Raw genomic sequence first — 21411 nt, forward strand, 5'->3', positions numbered from 1 at the left:
ATAGGATTTATTTGGCATTAAAGTCGAACTTAAATCTAAGAGATCAATTATTATTATAAAAAAGATAAATCAACCAGTATGAAAGTTTAAATAATTAATTTGAGTTATATATATTTTTAATAATACCCTTTACTTCCATAGAAAATATGAACTTCGCTTGCTAGGTCGCTCTTGTTATTCATTCGCTTTTTACCTTGGTCCATATGCAAATTTCAATTATTATTTTGAAATTTTTTGGATCCTTTTTATTTCTAGTTAGAAGGAATTCAAGGGGTCCTTATGAAAATTTAAAAATACGATCTTTTGATTAAGGACAATCTCCAAAATGAAATGACTTTGACTATCTGTTCATTAGTAAAAAAAACCTTCACCAACTTTTGAATTGGCGAAACAAGAACTTTATGTGAGAGCCGAAGTCCCAAAAGGGGGAATTGGACATTTTTTTTTTTTATATAGGGGATCAAGGTGGTTTTCCTAGGAGATGGAAAATTCGCGGCTGGGTTTTATCAATATGCAAATTCTTCCTCAGTTAAAAGAATGAAATTGACTTATATTATGACAATACTAGATAGCATAGATATCATTATGGGAGAAATTGATCGTTAAAATGATAATTGATACATTACAAGTCCAAGATATCAATTCTTTCTTCGAAATTGGAATTCTTAAAAGAAGTGTATGGAATTCTACGTGTGCTTGTCCCTATTTTGATTTTGACTACTGTGATTTGAGCTGAGGGAGTAAGCAGTTACCTGAACCAATGCTGCAAACTTCCAAACACCATAGGATCTTTGTAAAATTAATCATTACGAGTATTATGACAAATTTGATTGGAAAGTTAATGACAAAAAAGAAAAAAGAAAAAGAGATTCATTAGCTCATTATTTAACAAGTCAGAATATCTATTTTATTGAAGTACATTCAGGCTGACATTCGATTCAAGTCGGTGACGAGTCTTAACCTTCCATTGAATTTGAGACCCTGCCTGCCTCCCGAAGACTTGGCGTCGTTCGGCCCACAACCAGTTAGTCTCTCCACCCTAACAACTGTAAAGCTGGATTCTGAAACTAAAACGCTCACCCCACTTTGAAAAACTGATTATTATCAACAACGATAATAATCAAAGCTAAAAACAAACCCATCTCATTAGTGCTACTAAACCCACCATCCCCATTGTTTGGTATCTCCATAATTTATGTCTCATACAATACTTGATAATAAATTACAAAACAATAAAAAGGGGTAAACGAGGGAGGAGGGGAGATGGGAATGCATTCCCAAGGCGTGAGGGTAGAAATAAATTCTCCCTTAACTCTTTTAACACCATTTTATGCTTTTTCATGGATCAAGTGGTGTTTCAAGTACAACAGGCAAAGCATCCCATGACAAAACAGAGCATAGAACTCATTTGTGGATGGTCCAACTCTTCTTCCATCGCAGCTACTGTTAATCAGTTTAAGTTACAGCATATCAGCCATTTCTAAGCTCGGGAATCGAAAAGAACGAATACAAAACCTACTGAGTACGATGATAAACTACTTCCACTGAAGAGTCGTACGCAACTAGCTACGTAGATTATCCCGTGAAGAGGATCTGGTTTTAGGAAGAACCACATAACGGTGAAGTTTGTGGGATAATAAGCACATATACTTGATACTACACAAGATTGGAACTCTCTCTACCAAAAGAAAAAGCCAACTTCTTCATGTAAAAGCATGACGAGCATGGCTGTCGTATTCGATAGAGTGGTTTGAGTACCGTAACAAAGGATGATTTAGAACTTGAAATCCTTCTTCTTCGATTTTCCGTCCTTCTCTTGCATCTTACGTTTTCTTTTCTTCTCATTCTGCAAAAAAAGTTTCCCCATCAAAATATGATCAACAAAAGAAATCGCTGTCGAGTTCAAGTACGAGCAAATTTTCTGCCTCTTTTGTTTTTCCCAAAAAACAAAGAATATAGAACTGATTGGTTAATTCATTTGATAATAATAAGAAAAAAAAAAATCAAACCTCTGCAACCATGTCGCTGAAGTCTTCCCTCTGACTCCGTAACTTCTCCTCTTCCCTGGCCTCCTCGTACCTGTGAAAAGAGAATAAAGAGAATAAAGAGAATTAGAAGCTGCAACCATACTATAACATGAATGCCAAAACTATACATCTAGGTGATATCACATACTTCGCAGGTAGAACATTTTCCATAGCTTCCAATTCTTCAGGTCGTAAAGTAACATCTACTTTATCAGTTTTTTGACCTCTGAGCAAGTCAACCTACAAGATATATAGCCATGAACAGATAGATTAACTTTTGTTGAATAATCACCCTTTACATATTAACATGAAACAATAAAAAGTTGCTTACCCTTTTGGCTCCCGTCTTATCTTGAGTACCGCCACTAATAACATAACTGAAGAGAAAGATACACATCAAAGAGTCAAATTTAAGCACAAAAAGAAAGAGAAGTTAGACGATAATCATAAAAAGATAAAAGCAAATAAACTGCATACGTATGTGTAGTTCCAAGCAAAGTCCCAGGAGCAACTTTCTCTTCCTTTTCTTCTAGGACCTTCAAGAACCAAACAGTTGGTAAATCACATTTCAGTTTGGAAAACAAAAATAGAAAGAAGGCAAGTTCTGATGAAATCACATTCACAGACTGTTTACTTACTTGGTAAAGGGGCCTGTCCGGTTCCTTCCTCTGTTGTTTCCGAAGGTCAATAACATCAGGTGTCTCCACACCAGTAGGGGTGCTGCATGAAACAGAAGTCAATTATTGAACAGCTTACAGGATAATCACAGAGGTTCAGAATCCAGTACAAACAAAATATTTGAACTCATTATTGAATCAATCCAGAGAATAGAATCGAACAGGAAAGCATAAACGAACTCCAAAGTTCAGGTTTAGATATCTAAAAGGTAAGGGACAAACAACCATGAAGGTATGCTTCAAAACAGATGCATATAAGACTAGGCTAAATAAGCATTCAATCAATTAGATATTCAGTTTAAACATGCAATTGGATTGGATTTGGACATGGCTGGGACAGAACATAACCGTTTTGGGGCAGTCAACATGGTTTTAATCTTTTAAGTTCAGTCTATTCTAGCTAAAGATAAGGTTTCTATGGAAAAGAAAAGGAGAGGCCTCAAACCATATTACCAACCACATACTACCCCAAATGGGAATCTCAATTCCTTCAGCAGGATTACCACAGTGCATGAAATAAACCAAAACATCCATATTAACTGACGTGACTTAATCAAACATGTCTTAATGTTGGAGAATTAACATGTCATCTCTTTAACTTTTCTTCATTGTGTTCATGTTGGAAATTTGAACATTCAAGAATATTTTATTCTTTTCAGATAAGAATTTTCAATAAAATGGGATAAAAAGCCAGACTTTCTTTGAGAATAAATGAAAGAATACACGAGGAATAAAGGGAAAAGAGATGAAGGGGAAAAAACTCAACTACAGTAAAAACAAGCTTCAATTAGACAAAATGAGACATAAGAGATGATTACAAAAGTCTTTATAAACAAAAACCAATGGTATAAAATGACATACCTCGATAGACTATCCACAGATTCAATGCCATCTTGCATTTCCTCTTCTTCAAGTTCCTCCTCATCCTCCTCCTCCTCCACCTCTTCTTCTTCCTCTTCTTCCAAATCACCCCAATGTTTGGTCTTATCAACAGGTTCCTCCTGCCGAAGGCATCAACAATCAGCTACAACATATACACAGAACTCAAAAGGGGATGGATAAGAGAATCACACTATTATCGAAACCTTTTTCTTAAGAGAAACTTAGTATAAAAGAATGTCTCAAAATCTCAGTGCTAAACAGTAAGGAATTGGCATAAAAGAGAATCCATACTGGAGTCAAAAAGGGTTTCAGCAACGATGTATCTCAAACATAGAGTGATTAAGAACAAATATTGGATATGGTAAATCTGCATCTCCAAATTGATGTTCACCATTTATATCTGTAATTCTACCCCTTTTCCATAGCTCTAGTTTGAGCAGGTCTTATATCAATCCACAAATTTATCGGATGTCCTCCAAGGGACAGTTTGAGCAAGTCTTATAAAAACCTAAATGTTGGATACTTAGTTCTACTTTTCATGGATTCATCCTTCTAAATCAATAGAAAAATCTTTTGTTGAAAAAAAAATAAAATAAGATACCTCATAGTTAGCTTGTTCTTGCTGCTGAACACCAAAAACATCTCCATACAGTGGACGACCATACTATCCATGAAAACAGAAAGAACAATGGTAAGATTAATCTGATAGGCATTAAACTGAAAAAAAAAATGACAAGTCAAATACTTACTTCATCTACAGGAGGCTTGCCCCAGCCACCAGGATGATAGCCAAAGCTAGCTCCAGGTGGAATGGGAGCATTGAGTCCTGGAATCTTTAGATCTGGATAGGATGGAGGTGGACCATATCTCTATGGAGAAAAACAAAAGAAAATTATGATCACAAATAAGAACAGCTTTAAGAAAACACGAGGTAAGATTTCAGTTTGACAATAAGTTTAATTGCCGAACCTGCATGTTGATGAGCCATGGAGGAGGAGCGCCATCTGGCATGCCAAGTGCTTCTTTCAGTTCATGTGACAGCATGCCTGGTTTCATCTCCCTTAACTTAACCTATATGCCAAGGAAGAAATAAGTAAGAAAAAAAAATCCCCACTATTAACTACACAATATCTGTATACAAGCAGCAGTCACTACCAGCTCCTTATTTATGAACTTAAATGCACATTAGCCAATCATATCCTAGAGACCAAAGAGCATTGTCGAAAAATAATGGTAATAGCCTAATTACCTCGAATTCTTTCCCTTCATAGTATAGATCTCCAAGAGTTGTCAGCTTTGGCTTTGTTTGGTACTTAAAAAAAGCATCATGAAGAACCTAACAAGAGCCAATCTAATTAGTTAGAATATTCACATTCGGGGCATGACATCAAAGACATCTAGAAGCAGACATAAATCTAGATGTTACTAGTCAAATATACATCAAAGAAAAAAAGTAAAAACCTGATAATCAATATCCATCTTTCCCATCTTTGGCTGCATTCGTTCTCTTTGCTTTTGCTTCAATTTTTTACTATCCTCTTTTTCTATGTAGGCCTGCATAACAAATATAATAAAGAATTGGAAATTTCTTTTTCTGAAAAAGAACAATTGGAAATTTCAGGCATCATATTAGACATAGAATGTGTGTTGAAATACAGTTAGACTGAAAACAGGTTTTGCCAGCATAATATGAACTAAAGTTGCAGTGGAAGCTACCTGTCTAATCTTCTCAATTCCTGTTGCTGCAATGAAATCTGGAAGTTGGAATGGTTGTTTTTCAATACCACGCTTCCCCTACAAAAGGAATCCAACTACTACTGAGATACAATCCAAATTAAGATATTAATTCATAAATAGCATCATAGATTGGCAGGATCATTATTAATGAAAAGGGCGTCTAACATTTCAAAACAGACTGATTTTTTATATCGAAGTAGATATATATGGGGAAAAATCATGGGTACAAAATTTCCCATCAATGCAACTTAAAATTATTCACATCCCAGCCCACACCACCAAATATACTAAAATATAAATAATCCAAGGGTGCTCTTAGCAAACACCTACAAGTTCCAGCTTGAAAAATGTCACGGCCACACCCCTGCAAGAACCAGATATGTATATATAAGAGAAACCTTATCAACACGATCTTCCCTCACTCAACTCTTTCATTTCCTCATGTTGAATATACCCATCAATTGTGCATAGATGTATATAGTTGTAAATTTAATATCAGCAGAATTACTAACCTGTAAAAATTTCCGTTTTTGACACCAATGCCTTGGCACAGGAACGGTGTTGCGATAAGATTTTAGATAAACAAGTAACTTCGGATCAGCTGCAGTTGCGTCCCAGATCTGAACAGTAAACAGACAAGCACACAAGAACATCATAACCAGAAAATGCAACCAGACACTCCGGTTTCAGACTTTTATGATGATGTTTTAAGGTATTAGATACATGCAATACGGTATGAAGTGCTCCCTTTCTACCTCAACAACATCAGGTCTCAAACAAATCTGCTTCAGCTCTGCAATCTTCATACGCCGTTGCAGCTGAAAGTGACAAAAATCATTTACTTTCAGATCACTATGACAAGCAATAACCAATGCCGACTTTTCTACATAAATGTTAAGATAATAGCAAGGCTCTAAAACCTTCTTTTTCTTGTTTGACAAGCCCTTTTCCTTTTGTTGGTTATCAAGTTCTTCATCATCAGAATCGGAGTCCGACTTCTTAGATGCTGCATTTTGGGCAGACTCATCTTTGTTTTCATTCTCCTATATAGAATTAGAAAGCAGAAAGTTCAGAGGATTGATCATGACTGAAGAGATGGAACTGATTAGCAAACTTACACTGGTAAGTTTATACTTACCTCAGTACCAGCTATCTCACTGAAACTGAATTTCTCAAAAACTTTTCTAAATTCTTCATCCAAGCTATCATCCAGTTCGGCCTTCTCAGGTACATATTCGATTTCTACTTTCTCAACAACCTATAAATTCAAAAAGAAATAAATGCATTTTGAATGGCTGATTAACATCAAGCAATTAATTTAACTATATAGCATGAAGCAAAAAGGAAGAGGGAATTGAACCGTGAATGTTCTCGCTGTCCAACAATCAACATTCTTAACTCCTTTTTTCTTAATAAAAAATAAATAGGTACCTTCCTCGAAGGAAGGTGAACGAACAACCTAAAATAAAACTAGAAATTGAAATAAAAGAGAAAAAAAAAAACCTGCAGTGGATTATCGTTCTCCTTCGTATCGTCGCCAGAAGCGTCACTATCCTCTCCAGCAGTAGCCTCCACCTTAGAAGCCTTCTGGTTCTTCTTCTGCTTTCGCCGACGACGACGTCGTTCGCTTTCCCGCGACTTCTTGGCGGCGCCAGATTTAGGGTTAGAATTAAGGTCCAAGTCGCCATTCGAGACAACTCCATTCGACTGAGAAACCTCCGCAGTCATTCTCGGATTCAGTCTTCGCACAACTCGATCAGTGAAGAAACCGCGTACGCAACTGTATAATGAAGAGAAGAACAGAACATAACAAATCAAAATAGAAATGTACGGAAATCAGCAAATGATGAACAGGAAAACAACCAAAACCGAGGATTAAAAGGCAGAAAAATAACAAAAACCATAGAGTAAAGAAGAAGAAAAACCTGTTTCCAGCAGGGCCACGGCGGACGAGGATAGTAAGGGCAAGACGGAAAGCAGGTTTTCTGTAACTTCTCCGGTGAGAGCAGAAACGAGAGGCAAGGCGGAGTTAGCGGCGGAAAATCTTGGAATTATATTGAGAGACAATCAGGCAGGTGGTGGAAGGGAAATCTCAAAAATCTGTGTGTGTTTGTGTGTTGCATAGCTAAATTCGAAGTGAGAGAAATTGAACGGACGCCATTAGAGGGATGGAGTTCTTGAGAGGGGGTAACGGGAATGTGAAAAGTCGTAATTGCCCCTCCTTCAACGCAAAGATCCTGGCCTTTTAAGTACATTTCTAAGGCCAAATAAGTCCTTTAGCACACAATACTCGTAAGTACATTTTTAGGATTGTGCACTTGCCATGTGGAACGTATGCCATTACCATTTAGCATGGATACGGAAGAGTCCGATACTCGAGTAAATCCTAATGGATGGGTATTCGGGATGTTTCGATGAGATGATCGACACATGGGTCAGTTCCCAATGGATGTGTCTGAATAAATTAAGATGGCCGATGTGTTTAGAGACATGGGATGACACCACGATGTATGGATCATGTAGTTGCAAACCGAGACGACAATGAGATACAACATTGTTGTGTCACAACGATTGAACATGCACGCACGAGCAGCGTGTGTAGCCAAACAAACTATTAACTGTGACTCGGTGGTGGTTTGCTTCCAATCGCAGCGCTGTCCTAGCTCGACGGCTTTTAGCAACTCAAATGGCTCGGTCTAACCTTTTTCAACCCGTTCCGTTGTTTTGGACCTCTACTCCCACTTTTTACCCTTCTGAAATTGAATTTGGCAGTTTCAAAGAAATTTGAGACAAGTACAACCACTATTTTGCCAAATTAAATTGTTGTAAGGTACATCAGGTACATCAGGTTGCTAAACATGTTCTAATCTGGTGGTGTTGTGAACTCACTTAGGTTGACTTAAACTCAAGAGACAAATTTGGACTAGCTCCAAGAATAAACCAGCGACTCCCGCTTAAGCTAATCATTTAAGTGACTTCACTACTGGGTTAGTTAGATGAATTGCTTAAAGTGCGTATGATGCATTCCCTATGACCCTTGAATGTGTCGTACCTTATGATTGTTTAATGTTTGTTTATTATATTAGTACTGTGTAGCAAGTATGTTGTGATATAAAACTTACCACTTGTCACAATCGCACTTTGATGGCAGCAGACTTGCAGTTGTGCGGCACTCACTTCTCAGCAACAAGTGAGTTAAGCCTATCGTTCTTGCATCGCCTACGGCCAAGTGACGTATGCTCAAGCCTCTTGCCCCGGTTCAAGAATAAAATTTTAGAAAACAGGGTAGAGAGATTTCGAAAAAGAGTTTTAGAGCAAGATTTGAGAAATTGAAATTAGTGTTATATGGGAATGTAAGCAAAAGGCAACAACAACGGCTTACCGCATATAACTATCAGGTAGGGAGAAGTTGAGAATATGTTATGTTATGAAATATCATGTTGACACTTTATGCCATTGAAAATTGTGCTATGTTATGAAAGTGTTATACCATGTTATACTCTACGTTATGAGATGAAATAAAATGATTATGTTACGTATGAAATGAACGAAGATATAACTTGCATCACAACTACATGTCATTATTCTAAATTATGGGGGTATGTTCACGTGCATTGGGATACTTTTCTGCTATGATTAGTATGGATACGTACACTAGGATATATGATACGGTATTTATATACAATATGATACTATGTGTGCTCCCTTCCCTCCATGGTATACCAATATCGTGAATGTACGCTAGTCGAAGACCAGGTCCAAAGGTACATTTACAAGCTCGCCAAGGGTCCGTGTGCGCACATGTGAGCTATGTGTAAAGAAATACTACACATCTAATTTTGCTCGTAAATAGAGACTACGGTCATAGGATTGGATTTCCTGACCTCAGTAGTGGGCTTACTGAGTATTTCTTAAAACACCAAACCACATGCTACTCTTATTTATTTTTCAAGTAATGGTAAGACACCTATATAAGAATGATAACGACGCTACATTGACGACCATGGAACTAAAATTAGGATAGATGCATTCATGTTATTTGCGGCTCCTAGATTAGATGAGGATACAGTTTTATTCCATTTCTTCTTTTATTTAAAATTTTACGGTATTTATTTTTGTTTTAAAGATTTTACTACAAACATATAAGTTTATGACATCATTTATGAAATATTTATAATAAATGTTTTGTACTTAAATAATCATGTCATGCATGTGGGACTGACTTTATTGTAGTAGAAAAATAGGGTTACATGTTTGGCCATACACGTCACCTATACGTGCATGTTAACTCTTTTGCGCAACTCTAGTAGACTTACCTCTGCTCTAGGCCAAGTACTAAGACTCAACCTTGCGGTGCACTCTAGGACAATGTCCTTCATATATATATATACATATAATTTTAAATATTTGTTGAAAATATATTTATATTAAGTAGGGTGGAGATGAGGATGAAGATGAAAAATATAATTTCGTCGCTGGTCCCATTTGTCTAACGAAGAAAAAAAAAACGTTTCGTACTTCCTCCCTCATTCTCTATCTAAAAGTAGATCCCTGCCCCGTTCGAGGTGGGTCTTCAGTCTCGTGGGTAGAATAAATATCTCTACTAGGGACCCTACCCAACGGACCTAATCTCTGACGCTTTTCAAACCATCGTTGCTTTTAATCTCGTATATGCCTGAGCTTGGCTATCACATAGCTCGATGGAGCTAGTGCGCGATTTTCCACCATCGTTTTTTAATCCAATTTAAGCCTTCATCCACAAAATCGATTTGACCTAGACCTATGTCTCTTATTTTAGCGGTTGTTCGTCTTATTTTAGTCTAGGGTTTGTGTTCGTTCTTTGGTTTTTGACTATGGGTGTTCCACGTCTCTTATCATAAGACTATTCCCTCTAAGGAGATCATGAACAACGTTTCATCTAGTCATGATTTTCTCAATTTTGATACGCACACGTTGATCACACACTCATATAAATTTTGGATACAAAAATATGTTTAACTTGATTCAACGAAATAGAGAAAACTACTTATTGGAATGAATTAAAAGATAACCGAAAAATAGGTAGCACTTGAGGTCCCTAAAAAAAGAAGGAAAAGACCGAATCTTACTAGAAGGAAGAAGCAAGAAGGAAACAAGTCATCCTAAGACAATTCCCTCTTCAAGGCCTTACTGAGAGGTTCACTTCTAGTTAATGTATCCATGCTGCTGACAGCTCGATGTAAAAAAGGCCGCATTCTTGGTTCGGGCTTTAGTCATTCCCGAAGATCCCAGGTATCACCACATCGATATCCTACACATGCAAGTAGAACCTCTGATCCACCTGGAAAGAGAAAGGTAGAAATCGAGTTCCAAAAGGAATGGACAGATTCCCCTGCAGAGAGCCGGATGAGGGGAGACCTTCACGTCCGGTTCGGAGTAGTAGAAAGTAGAACGTTGGGTGATGATGAGACTAAGACTGCTCTATGATCTCCTAGAAGGCAAGAAGTAGGGGTGTACATGATCCGAGTTGGTTGGGTTGAGGGATTTTTTTTTGACCCAACCCAATACTTAGAGTGGATTAGTAACCCAACCCAACCCTCTATTTTCGGGTTGGGTTGTTGAGTTGTCAATTTTTTTTAAAGGTTTTATTTATTCACTATTTATAATTTCACATCTTTGATAAAATATATTAAAATTTCACACACAAACACAAATCTATCTATAATTATTCACTTAAAAAACAACAGGCGAAAATTGTAACGTTTAACCTACTCCAATATTGTCATAAAATAAAAGACAGTTAAATACCGACATTTCTTATCAATGGGTTAAAATAAAAAAATATAAGGATAAATCATCAAATCAAATAAACAATAAAAATGATTAGCAAAAAATGTGGTATATAACAAAAATAAAAATGCTATAAAATATTTGAATTAGAGTCCTACACTAAATAAAATAAAAAATAAAAAATAAAAAATAAAAAATAAAAAATAAAAAAATAAAAAAATAAAAAAAATAATATAAAAGAAATTAAACAAAATAATAAAAAGATGTATATCCGGTAGGTGTGTTTAGAGAGGCCGAGTTACCACAAATCTATTGATACGGAAAAGTTCTAACATAATTTATATATTTTTATTTGGCTCGGGTCAACTTGAAGGTTTTATCTACGAACCCGAAATCGAATAGTTCGGGTTTAGAAAAATAAACTAAATCTTTTCTGAAATGCTAATCAAACCCAACCCAATTCAACCCAACCCTTATAATTAGGATTGGGTTAGTACAGGTTGTCCGATTGAATGTACACCCCTGACAAGAAGGCTAGTTATTACAAGACATCACATATCACATTTCACATCAGCAATTCTTGAGGTATAAGTTACCATAATAGAGTAAAAATAATTTATTTTTACCGAAGATAACACAAGATTTCTCCTTTTTTTTTTTTTATTGCGAATTTATTTTAAAAAAATTTTAGTTTTAAAAAAACATTATTTTTACTATAAATTTATATGCTTTTATTACCCAATTTCCGTTAATAATTAAAAAAAAAAAGTAGTTTATTTTAAAATTTTAATTAGAAAAAAAAGAAAAAGAAAAAAAAGAAATCAACTATTTGGTATAATTTAGCTGAAAAAATAAAAAAGAAAAAGAAAAAGAAAAAGAAAAAGACGTCAATGGATAAAGCCATCAAATTTATGATTACAATTTGTAACTCATCAAAATCGGATTCCGTCGATGTTTTGTGCGAACAGCTACCATTTTCGCTGCACCAGCTCTACTTTTTGCTAGGAAGCACCGCGTTCCATCACAGCCTCCATTGAAAGAAACTCCAGAACCATGTTGTTTCAGGTTGGAGGGCAGGGGACTCGTCCCACCTTCTTCGAGATGGCCGCCGCTCAGCAGCTTCCTGCTAGTCTTCGTGCCGCTCTCACTTACTCCATCGGCGTATGATTCTCTCTCTCTCTTTTCAAACCATCTCTTCATTAACTTTGATTTTGTGTATGCGTTCGTCGGAGACTAGTCTATCGTGAATTTTGACCCGCCATTTCTGTGGCAGTTTTGTTGTTGTTCTCTATTCTTCGCGAATTCGGACTTCTTCTTGGTAGTTGCAAGTTATCTGCGGTTTTGTGTTGTTGTTTATTGATTCGAGAATGACTCATTGAATTTCCCCATTTCGTGCTCTTGTAATGTTCTTCTCTTAATTTGGAATAGGGTGTAGGGTTGAAAATTTCGTTGTAATTTGTGTGCTTAAGGCTCTTGGCGGAGGACGTATGGCTTGTGTCAAAAGTGATTTTTGATAGAGGATATCTTGTTTCTTTAACCATTTACAACTGGTTATTACCATCAACGATTTTTTGATAAGAAACTATTTGGTTGAAAGTATGGGCATACGAAAAGGAGAGGAGGAAAGCTGCAGATCAAGTTATGTTAACACAAAGGAGAAGGCTAGGATTTAATATCCTACAAAGTTACCCTTTGCAACCTAATATATACGGTCACATAGTTGCATCGTAAGAATAGTGCAGATACGCAAGTTGGCACGAATACTCACGGATTTCCTGGAAAAAAAAGTTTACACAAGGAGAAACTAACCTATAGTTACAAAATTGAAATGTATTTTGATCGGTCTCCTATTGAATTCATGATTGTGCATATTATTTGTACTTTCATGCGTCTGCACACCGTTTCCTCACTGTAATATTGTTATGTTGTTTAGTCCTATTGCTTAAATTCTTCTGGGTTCGTTAAAAATTTTCAGGTTTTAGCTCTAAGAAGACCATTCTTTCATAGGGTGTTAGACTATGAAGATGAGTTCTTTTCTTTGCTAATGCTGGTTCTAGAAACACACAGCTTACGAACTACAGGTGAATGATGGCTATATCCATAAAGCACAAGATTTTAATTTGAACATTGGTGTTCCAGTTTCTATTTACCTAATTATTATTTATTTTCTACATATTCTTCAGATGCTTCGTTTTCTGAATCTCTTTATGGCTTAAGAAGAAGAGGTGTAAATGTAAAAGTAAAGAAGGAAGATTCTCGTTCAGTCTCTGGAGATGGTATTCAACATAGAGGATTGGCAAAACATCAAAAAGTTCTTTCTGTTGTTTTCTTGGTATGATCTGATTCTGGCTTTTTTTTTTCTTTGTGCTTTTGACATTTAGTCCTTGTTTATCTGCTTGGAAAATTTGATCTTTTGTACACTAAGCTCTCTCTCTATCTCTCTCTCTATAACCTAGTTGGTCTATGAGTATGTTAATTACTACCCATATTTTCTCAGCCTTTTGTGCATACATCTCTCACTAAACAAGGGCATTGACTCTAAATGTGAGATACTAAAGATTGTTTTGTAGCATATTGCCCCATAGAGATTTCAGAATGGTTTTTTTTTTGTGTATAACTAATAAGTTTTCATGAACATAAGTTTAAAATGAACAGTATTTCATGTGGATTCAGACTAGACTTCCTTGCAACACAATGCATTTTGAACGATTAATACAATGAATATATAATTTTCAGGTTGTATTGCCTTATTTCAAGTCAAAGTTGCACGCAATTTACAATAAGGAAAGGGAGGCTAGGCTTCAAGCAAGTTTATGGGGTGATGATAATGAAAGGTTTAATGATGCTGAAATTTATGATGTAAGAGGTGATCTTGTTCCTACTAGAACTTTGAGAGTTGAAGCATCAGTAAGAGAACGGGTGATGAACAAATTTCAGAAAATTGTCGGTGCTTGTTACCCATGGCTTCATGCAAGTAGTGAAGGTAATAAATACATTGCACCAACAACATGAAGTTATTGTGATATTTTCATACTTTGAGCAAACAAGTGTTCAGAAAATTTGTGATCCCAGTTAGAGCTTTGATTATCATAGATCAGTTGTAAAATTTAAATCTGATTAACAATTGATTGGTTCAGTTTGGAAAAAAAATGTATGGGATTATTATTTGTTTTTCTAGTTTTTAGTCATCTGTGGGGTGGAAGATCAAGCTAGAAGGGCATGGAACCTGACAAGAGTCGGCTATTTTCTATTAAGTTTCTTTTTGCTGCCCTTTGAGTAGGTTCATATGTCCTTTCCCAGCTTTCAAAGTTTCTTTGGAAGCTCAAGATGCCTAAGGTTTTTGTGTGGCTTGCTATCCTAGGAGGTCTCATCATGATGGCGTAAGTCAAGAAACACAATCCCTCCATGGCTCCTAAATCAAATCGGTAATCTTTATGCAGATGTGATCGGAATGCATGCCAATCATTGTTTTGCTCTTGCCCATTTGTTTCCTCCTTTGGTTCAAGCTTCTGGAAGCATTTGATATGAATTGGGTTCAGTGTTTTTTCAAATCTTCAGCGGTTAACCAAACCGCCATTAAAGATGCAACATTGATTGAGCCCCACAGCAAACGCCTCTTAATTCTTGCACTCTTTCTGACAGTTCTTTGGGTGATATGGAGATAACATTTACAAAAAGGATTTTTTCATCGATCAAAAGACCCCCTCTGCATGTAGGTCTCCTCCACATCATTGTTTGGATGACTCTGATGTGGCATTAGTAGTTCGCGAGAGCAGTGTGGAACTAGATTTCCATCCTGTGGAAAATGTTTTTGTTCTTGATCTTTAGGATTCAGTTGCAGACGCGTTTGGGTTAACTTTACAAGATGAAGGTCAAGAGTCTCCTTTATTAATTCCTCCCACCTCTTTTTCAGTTGATTATCCGTTCTCTTCAAGTTCCATTCCCATCAAATTTTATTTCTCATTGAGACATGTGATCTTCAGTTACAAGAAATCTATTCATTTACAGAGAAGAATCGTGCATCCATTTGAAGTTTCTTATTTAAGTGATTCGAAGTTTTTTTATGATTAATGAGATAGAGTTCTATTAATGACTCATTGTTGGAGTTTTGACTTTTTACTTAGGGGTCTTTCAAGTTTCCTCAATGCATGCGTCACTTTATTTTCTACTCTTTCTGCAGTGGTTAAAGTTGTCCTTTGAAGCTTGCTTTTTATTTGTTCTAGTTTTATTGCATTTTAAAGTGTTTGTGGCTGCCTTAATTCACTCAATTCCAGGACTGTGAAGCATTATGTCAGCATTAATTTTAATGAGGCTTTGGCCTTTGACGTTTGTTTTTGAGAAAAATTTTAAGCTCTTTAATATTTAATTGTCCTTTCATTGTTTGAGGTTGCCTTTATTAGGTATTTTGACGACATTAAATTTCAGTCCAACTTTTATTCTCCAGCCAACCTAAGTTTCAAGTTGGTTCGGTTTTCAACATTATGCATAAGGATGAAACTTTTATTCTCTTTGTTTATTAAAATTCTCTTTGTTCTAGGTTGCATTAGTATGCACGAGGAGTGGAATATTAAGTTTAAAGTTTTGAAGGTGTTTCCTTTCCAATAAAACTTTTGACTGTCTTCATTCAAGATTGCACTAAGTTCTTGTATGACAACATTAAATTTGAATTTGGATTTTATTCTCCATGGAGCCCAAGTTTCAAGTTGTTTTGGTTTTCAACATTGTTCATGAAGATGAAACTTTTATTCTTCTTATTTATTAAATAAGTTCTCTGTGTTCAAGGTTGTATTAATATGCACGTGGAGTGAAACATGAAGTTTCAAGTTTTTATAGTTTTTTTTTTCAAGAAGACTTTCCGTTGTCTTCATTCAAGAGCTGCCAATTTTGCACTAATTCTTTGGAAGTTTAATGGTCATTCATTCACATATTTATTCATTTAGGAGCTACATGAAGTGCAAAGTAAAAGTTATAGCGAAAGATTTAGAAGACCTTCCCTAGTTTTCTCAAGTTTCTCAAAATGGTAGCAAAAGTCAATAATAGAGTCTCATTTCTGATTGGGGGCATATTTTGTTAGGTCTACAAAAAGTTCTTGTTCTCTATGTAGTTGTCTTTGCTATTTTTTTATTTTTCTTTTTCACTCCCTTTGGGAGTTTGTTTCCTTGAACTTTTGATAATTTTCATTATATCAATGAGAAGTTGTTTATTGTTTTAAAAAAAATCTTCAAGGGTTAAGATTCCCGTTCCTTGAAGAAGGAGAACACTATGGATAGTTTGGTCATAAAGGAATTGAGCGAGTTTATTAAAATGATGAGAAGACTAATGATCAATTTTGTTTTGATACGATTTCGTGTCTTTTTGGGCTCTTGTATATGCATGTGCACAAGGCGCTCCAAACATCTAGTAGGCAATGAGGCTCAGGGAATAAAAAAAAGATTGTCCAGGAAGAACATCGTATAGCAGGAGCTGGAGCTGGAGCTTGTAATCACTAGTCTTTTGTCTGTGGGGAGTGTCCATGTCCATTCTTGCTGTTATTAGCAGAGCCAATATGTCCTATTCTGCCACCAGACTTACGATTTAGCTCAAAATATGCAAATATGTTAGTCATATTTTTAGAGAGTTAAATGTGCTCAGTATTTGGAATATAGTCAATATGAAAGATTCGCTTTGGATTTCCCATACATAATATTTTTGGAATGTTAGTGATTGGAGGAATTATGGTTCATTTACTATCCAATCCCGTGAATGATTTCATATCTCTTATCAAAGTACTTCGTTTCATATAAGAGAAAAGTACTTTGTATTTATTTTCTGTAATGGTACTTCTTCAAGTTTTATTTGGAATCAAATACTATTACGGTTATCTATATTATTTCTTAATCTTTGTTTTATGAACTCCTGAACGTCATTTTTAAGGACTATCTTTATGATGATGCAGGTCTATCGTTCACTTATCAGCTGTTATATTTGTTGGATGCTACTGGATTCTATTCACTAGGACTGCAGGTTATTGGAGTTCATGTCTGTCGAGCTACAGGACAAGAATTGGTAATTCGTTGACTATTTACTGTTAGTTTTTTAAGGCCGTAGCTCCTTTCAATAGAAATAATTATTCTACTTTGTTTCATACAAATCAAATACCCTTCTTTATATAGTTTCACACATTATAGAATCATGGATGCTTTATAACTCAGTTATTTTATTCTGCAGTCTTTGTGTGCCACCTGGTGAACATGCATGTATATGATTAGTTTGTTTTTGAGTTCTGACAACTACTGGGATTTAATTTTTATAATTTATGAGAACATTAAGCAAAATAGTTGATGCATTTTAAATGTTTGTTCTGTTATTAGATTGAATGTATCACACATTTGCATCCTTGTCACTTTTTAGTTCTACTAGATTCTTTTTTTTCCCATTCTTTGTATTCATTGTTTTCTTTACCCTTTTTGTGACATCAAGGTAGATGGACACATCATCTAGAATTTCGAAGATACGAAGCCACGAGCGTGAGAGACTACGTGGCCCTCCTTGGTTGAAGGTATAACTTCTTTGATAATTGTTGAAAGTAGAGTATATTGCTCAGGGAAAAAGAGATCAATTATTGCATCCGAAATGATTATACTTGTTTGGTTTGAATTTTGGCATCAGCCAACTCCTGAGTAAAGATGCTGGTCGACTAGTTTTGATGGCTAATCTGATGAGAGAGTTACTTTGTTTAGTTAGCTACTTGGCAACTTGTTGCTACATCAAAAATTTGACTGCATGTATTAGTCTCTGGATTTTCTCGTTGTTAGTTTAACAGAGTTTCTTTTCAACTTGTAGAGTAAATTTCATTTTTTACTCTTCAATCTGTTATGCTTGAAGGGTACTTTATTCATACCAACATATTACACGGTTTGACACAGGCAATACAAGGAGGAATCCTCACTTGTATGTACACGATGCTAGATTATGCGCAGACCGGGCTAATTGCAGCAGTGTTTTTCTTCAAAGTGAGTGCTTACTAATCCAATATTGTATGTTTTGCTTTAAATATTTGTTTTATAGTCTAATAATATGATAACCTCTTATTTTTACATTGCATAATGACATGACACAATCTGATTAGATGATGGAGTGGTGGTACCAATCTGCTGAGGAACGAATGTCTGCACCAACTGTATATCCCCCACCACCACCTCCTCCTCCTCCAAAGGTAAATTACTTTTCGCTTAATTGAACTCTGTATCACAGGGTTTTGTGCTCTTTTATGAAAAAAGTATATTTGTATTTATGTGTGAGGGTGTATGTGTATAAAATTGTTACGTATGCATACATGTATATAAGTATGTATTGCCCATTCAAATACGAGGTCTGAAGTGTTGTTACGAACAGGTAGCTAAGGAAGGGATTCCACTGCCGCCCAACAGAACAATTTGCCCTTTGTGCTCAGAGAAACGAGCTAATCCATCAGTTGTTACTGTTTCTGGCTTTGTCTTTTGTTACACTTGCATCTTCAAGTATGTTTCACAGGTAAGCCCGTAACTACGGTCAACTCTAACATGTATTTAACTCTTCTTTTCTCTTTACTTTTACCTTTTCATATATGAATCTTATTTGAGTAATTTGACTGCTGAGTAAGGAGGTAGAAAATAGAGTTTTTGAGGAGTTTATCTATACTTCGATGAATTCTCCTGTGGAATTGAAGTACTTATTAGATTACCCTAAGAACATGGAGCATACGAATGAGGGAGTGGCACCTATTATAATTGTGAGATCCTATCACTGTTCTCATAGAAAGATGAAATGGAGAAGTTCTCCTTGTAGGAGATATTGGTTCTTGGAATTAGTTGGCTAATTGTGAGCACTTTTTGTAGTCTAAAGTCTGAAAGTGTAATGGTCCAAGCCCACTACTTGTAGATATTGCTCTCTTTGTACTTTCTCTTCCGAGTTTTCCTTCAAGGTTTTAAAACGTGTCTACTATGGAGAAGGTCTAACCCTTGTCCGACTAGTGACTGGCTTTGATATCATTTGTAATAACCAAATCTCACTACTAGCAGATATTGTCCTTTTTAGGCTTTCCTGCAAGATTTTTTAAAAACGTGTGTGCTAGGGAGAGATTTTCACATCCTTATAATTTATACTTCGTTCTCCTCTCCTAAACAAGGAGATAGCAAGTGATAAATTTTCCTCTCCGGTCATCGGGGAGTTATTGTTTAAGCTAGCTCTTTAGTTAGATTGCCACCAAACTAGAGAGCTCACATTTGAGACATCCCTGGTTAGTTCAAATAAACTTTCAAGTGTTGGTTTGATAACATTTTCATTTTTCATTTATGTTGTAAACAACCCTTTTACTAACATTTTATTTGTTCTCTTCTAATATCACTTACAATTTGGATATTACGGAACATAATAGACAAAATTGTTATGAAACGAAATTTAAGAAAGTGAAGGGAAATTGATTCCATAATATGAGATGAATGTTCGGTATGCCTTCTTGTTTGAGCAAATGTTGATCGAGAGCTTTTAGCGACATTACTCGTGTAATCTTGTTTGAAATCGCATCTAATGGTTGTAATCTTGTGTTGTTTATGTTGGCATTGGACCAGTACAAGCGCTGCCCAATCACATTAATGCCTGCAAATGTTGATCACATCAGGAGGCTCTTCCATGATATGTGAAGAACCTGAGGGACACAATAATGCAAGGATTAATGGCTGCCATCCTCTCAAGGATTTAGTGGGCGCTTCTTCTTCTTGTCAAATCTTTAAACTTGAAGAAATAATTTGTTGTTATAATGTTCTGGATGGTTGAAAATGTCTAGATCATAGGGATATAAAATCACTGGTTATAGTTACTAGTAATATGGTATTTAGGATTATAATATCGATATGGATAAAGTATCAAGGTTTCAAATTTTGAGAATCATTGATGAATATGTCAATAGATCATATATTCTAAAGAAATTATGGAAACCAATAAACATCGATCCATCAGTTCAAGCAAGTATATGCATAATTATTTTATTTCAATCACTAATCAAACCCATTTGAATATGGATAACATTTGATCAAATATTAAACATATATATTCTCTTACTTAGAGGTTTTTAGGGATTGGTCACCTTGGCCTTGGCTTCCTCGACCTTGACCGACCCATGGTTCCACTTTCCCAAGGCGCTAGTTAAGCCTCGGGTCTTGTTTCCTGGGCTCGTGTGCTGGTTAGGCTACTCTACCTTGATCTTCTAAACTCAATGTTAAACTAAAATGAATAAATGGAACGTGTACGTTAGAATCATATAATATACAAAAAGATTTCAAGCAATATTATTCTCATTTACGATATTAAATCAAAAATTGAAGAGTAGATTTCGTGAAAGTTTTGAAGTCCAATTTTTTAAATTTCAAAATCATAACATGTCATCTCGTCTTCATTTACGTTAAGATATTTTAAATTTGAAAAATAAAAATTAAAGATAAAATTATTCCAAGTAGACTTTCCAAATTCTTTATGCAATTTCCCAATAGTTCTTTTTTGGCCCATTTATTTCCTACGGTCTCTGGGAACAGGTGTCAAAATTGTTTTCTGGGTCAACCTATAGGTTTTATTCATTTATTTCTATTTTTTAATTTTTTTTTAAAATTTTAAGTTGGGGTGAAAGAACATAGAGTTGAGTAGTATTCCAAAAAAATGACTAGTACTACAACAGTATATACTAAAAATATTCTGAGTGACTAAATAGAGGAATTAAAGACGAGGCTTTGTAAAATCTGATTCGATGAATTGTGAAGATCTTTGAAAATACTTTCGATTTAGACTTGAATTCTCTTCCACTCTTCGATACACTTTTAGAACATTTTTATGACACTTATCGTCACAATTAACCATCAAAATATGCCACAAGAACGAGCAAATATTGAATGTTTGGAGGGTAAAAAAGGAGAAGTCACAAGTTGGATTACACTTAGGTTGGATCCCCAAACCCAACCCGTGCATAACCACGACCAACCCTTGTAATAATACTTCCCACTGTCTAAGAACGATTTTAGGATAATTAAGTTATATTAGTTTCATGAATAAGCTTTAAGATCAATTTTTTGAATGAATAGACTATTGTATGTGAAGTTTGTCCCCACCAAATTTAATAGGAAATTTTGTGGCGATGTGAATGAAACGTGAGTGGAGCCGAAGACGAGAAATTCATCCCGTTCTACTCCATGAACATCCTATCTAAATACAAATTAAAAGTTTGAAATTACTATAATATTTATATATTAAATGTTAGACAAACACGACTCTTCATAATGGTATGATATTGTCCGATGTGAGACTTTCATCAT

The 21411-nt window shown here is 35.4% G+C and overlaps 2 protein-coding genes across 2 annotated transcripts; one reads left to right on the forward strand and one right to left on the reverse strand.

Annotated features, from left to right (window-relative positions):
• Positions 1 to 1293: 1293 nt before the first annotated feature.
• Positions 1294 to 7490, reverse strand: LOC111436228 (splicing factor 3B subunit 2-like). The gene is made up of 19 exons (XM_023073962.1): positions 7249 to 7490; positions 6827 to 7103; positions 6462 to 6581; positions 6244 to 6366; positions 6079 to 6141; positions 5836 to 5943; positions 5303 to 5380; positions 5048 to 5140; positions 4836 to 4922; positions 4556 to 4657; positions 4336 to 4455; positions 4188 to 4250; positions 3566 to 3705; positions 2666 to 2747; positions 2505 to 2563; positions 2359 to 2404; positions 2176 to 2267; positions 2010 to 2079; positions 1294 to 1846 (listed from the first exon to the last, which is right to left on the reverse strand). Exons 2-19 carry the CDS (start codon positions 7049 to 7051, stop codon positions 1775 to 1777), a joined length of 1743 nt encoding a protein of 580 aa, XP_022929730.1. The 5' UTR covers positions 7052 to 7103; positions 7249 to 7490; the 3' UTR covers positions 1294 to 1774.
• A 4534-nt stretch (positions 7491 to 12024) lies between these two features.
• LOC111436261 (peroxisome biogenesis protein 12) lies at positions 12025 to 20077 on the forward strand. Its single transcript, XM_023074007.1, has 10 exons — positions 12025 to 12253; positions 13068 to 13173; positions 13276 to 13424; positions 13829 to 14075; positions 17028 to 17137; positions 17556 to 17630; positions 17998 to 18084; positions 18201 to 18287; positions 18467 to 18604; positions 19681 to 20077. The coding sequence occupies exons 1-10, from the start codon at positions 12146 to 12148 to the stop codon at positions 19750 to 19752; spliced, it is 1179 nt and encodes a 392-aa protein (XP_022929775.1). The 5' UTR covers positions 12025 to 12145; the 3' UTR covers positions 19753 to 20077.
• The last annotated feature ends 1334 nt before the right edge of the window (positions 20078 to 21411 follow it).

Source organism: Cucurbita moschata, unplaced genomic scaffold (assembly GCF_002738365.1).
Source record: "Cucurbita moschata cultivar Rifu unplaced genomic scaffold, Cmos_1.0 Cmo_Scf00052, whole genome shotgun sequence".
In the NCBI taxonomy this organism is placed as follows: Eukaryota; Viridiplantae; Streptophyta; class Magnoliopsida; order Cucurbitales; family Cucurbitaceae; genus Cucurbita; species Cucurbita moschata.

Coding starts and splice junctions, on each gene's coding strand:
- LOC111436261 (XM_023074007.1), top strand. CDS start 12,146: ATGTTGTTTCAGGTTGGAGGGCAGGGGACTCGTCCCACCTTCTTCGAG. Junction 17,138..17,555: donor GAGCTACAGGACAAGAATTG/GTAATTCGTTGA, acceptor ACATCAAGGTAG/ATGGACACATCATCTAGAAT. Junction 18,605..19,680: donor TCTTCAAGTATGTTTCACAG/GTAAGCCCGTAA, acceptor GCATTGGACCAG/TACAAGCGCTGCCCAATCAC.
- LOC111436228 (XM_023073962.1), bottom strand. CDS start 7,051: ATGACTGCGGAGGTTTCTCAGTCGAATGGAGTTGTCTCGAATGGCGAC. Junction 4,658..4,835: donor ATGAAGGGAAAGAATTCGAG/GTAATTAGGCTA, acceptor CTTGGCATATAG/GTTAAGTTAAGGGAGATGAA. Junction 4,251..4,335: donor GCAAGCCTCCTGTAGATGAA/GTAAGTATTTGA, acceptor TTTCATGGATAG/TATGGTCGTCCACTGTATGG.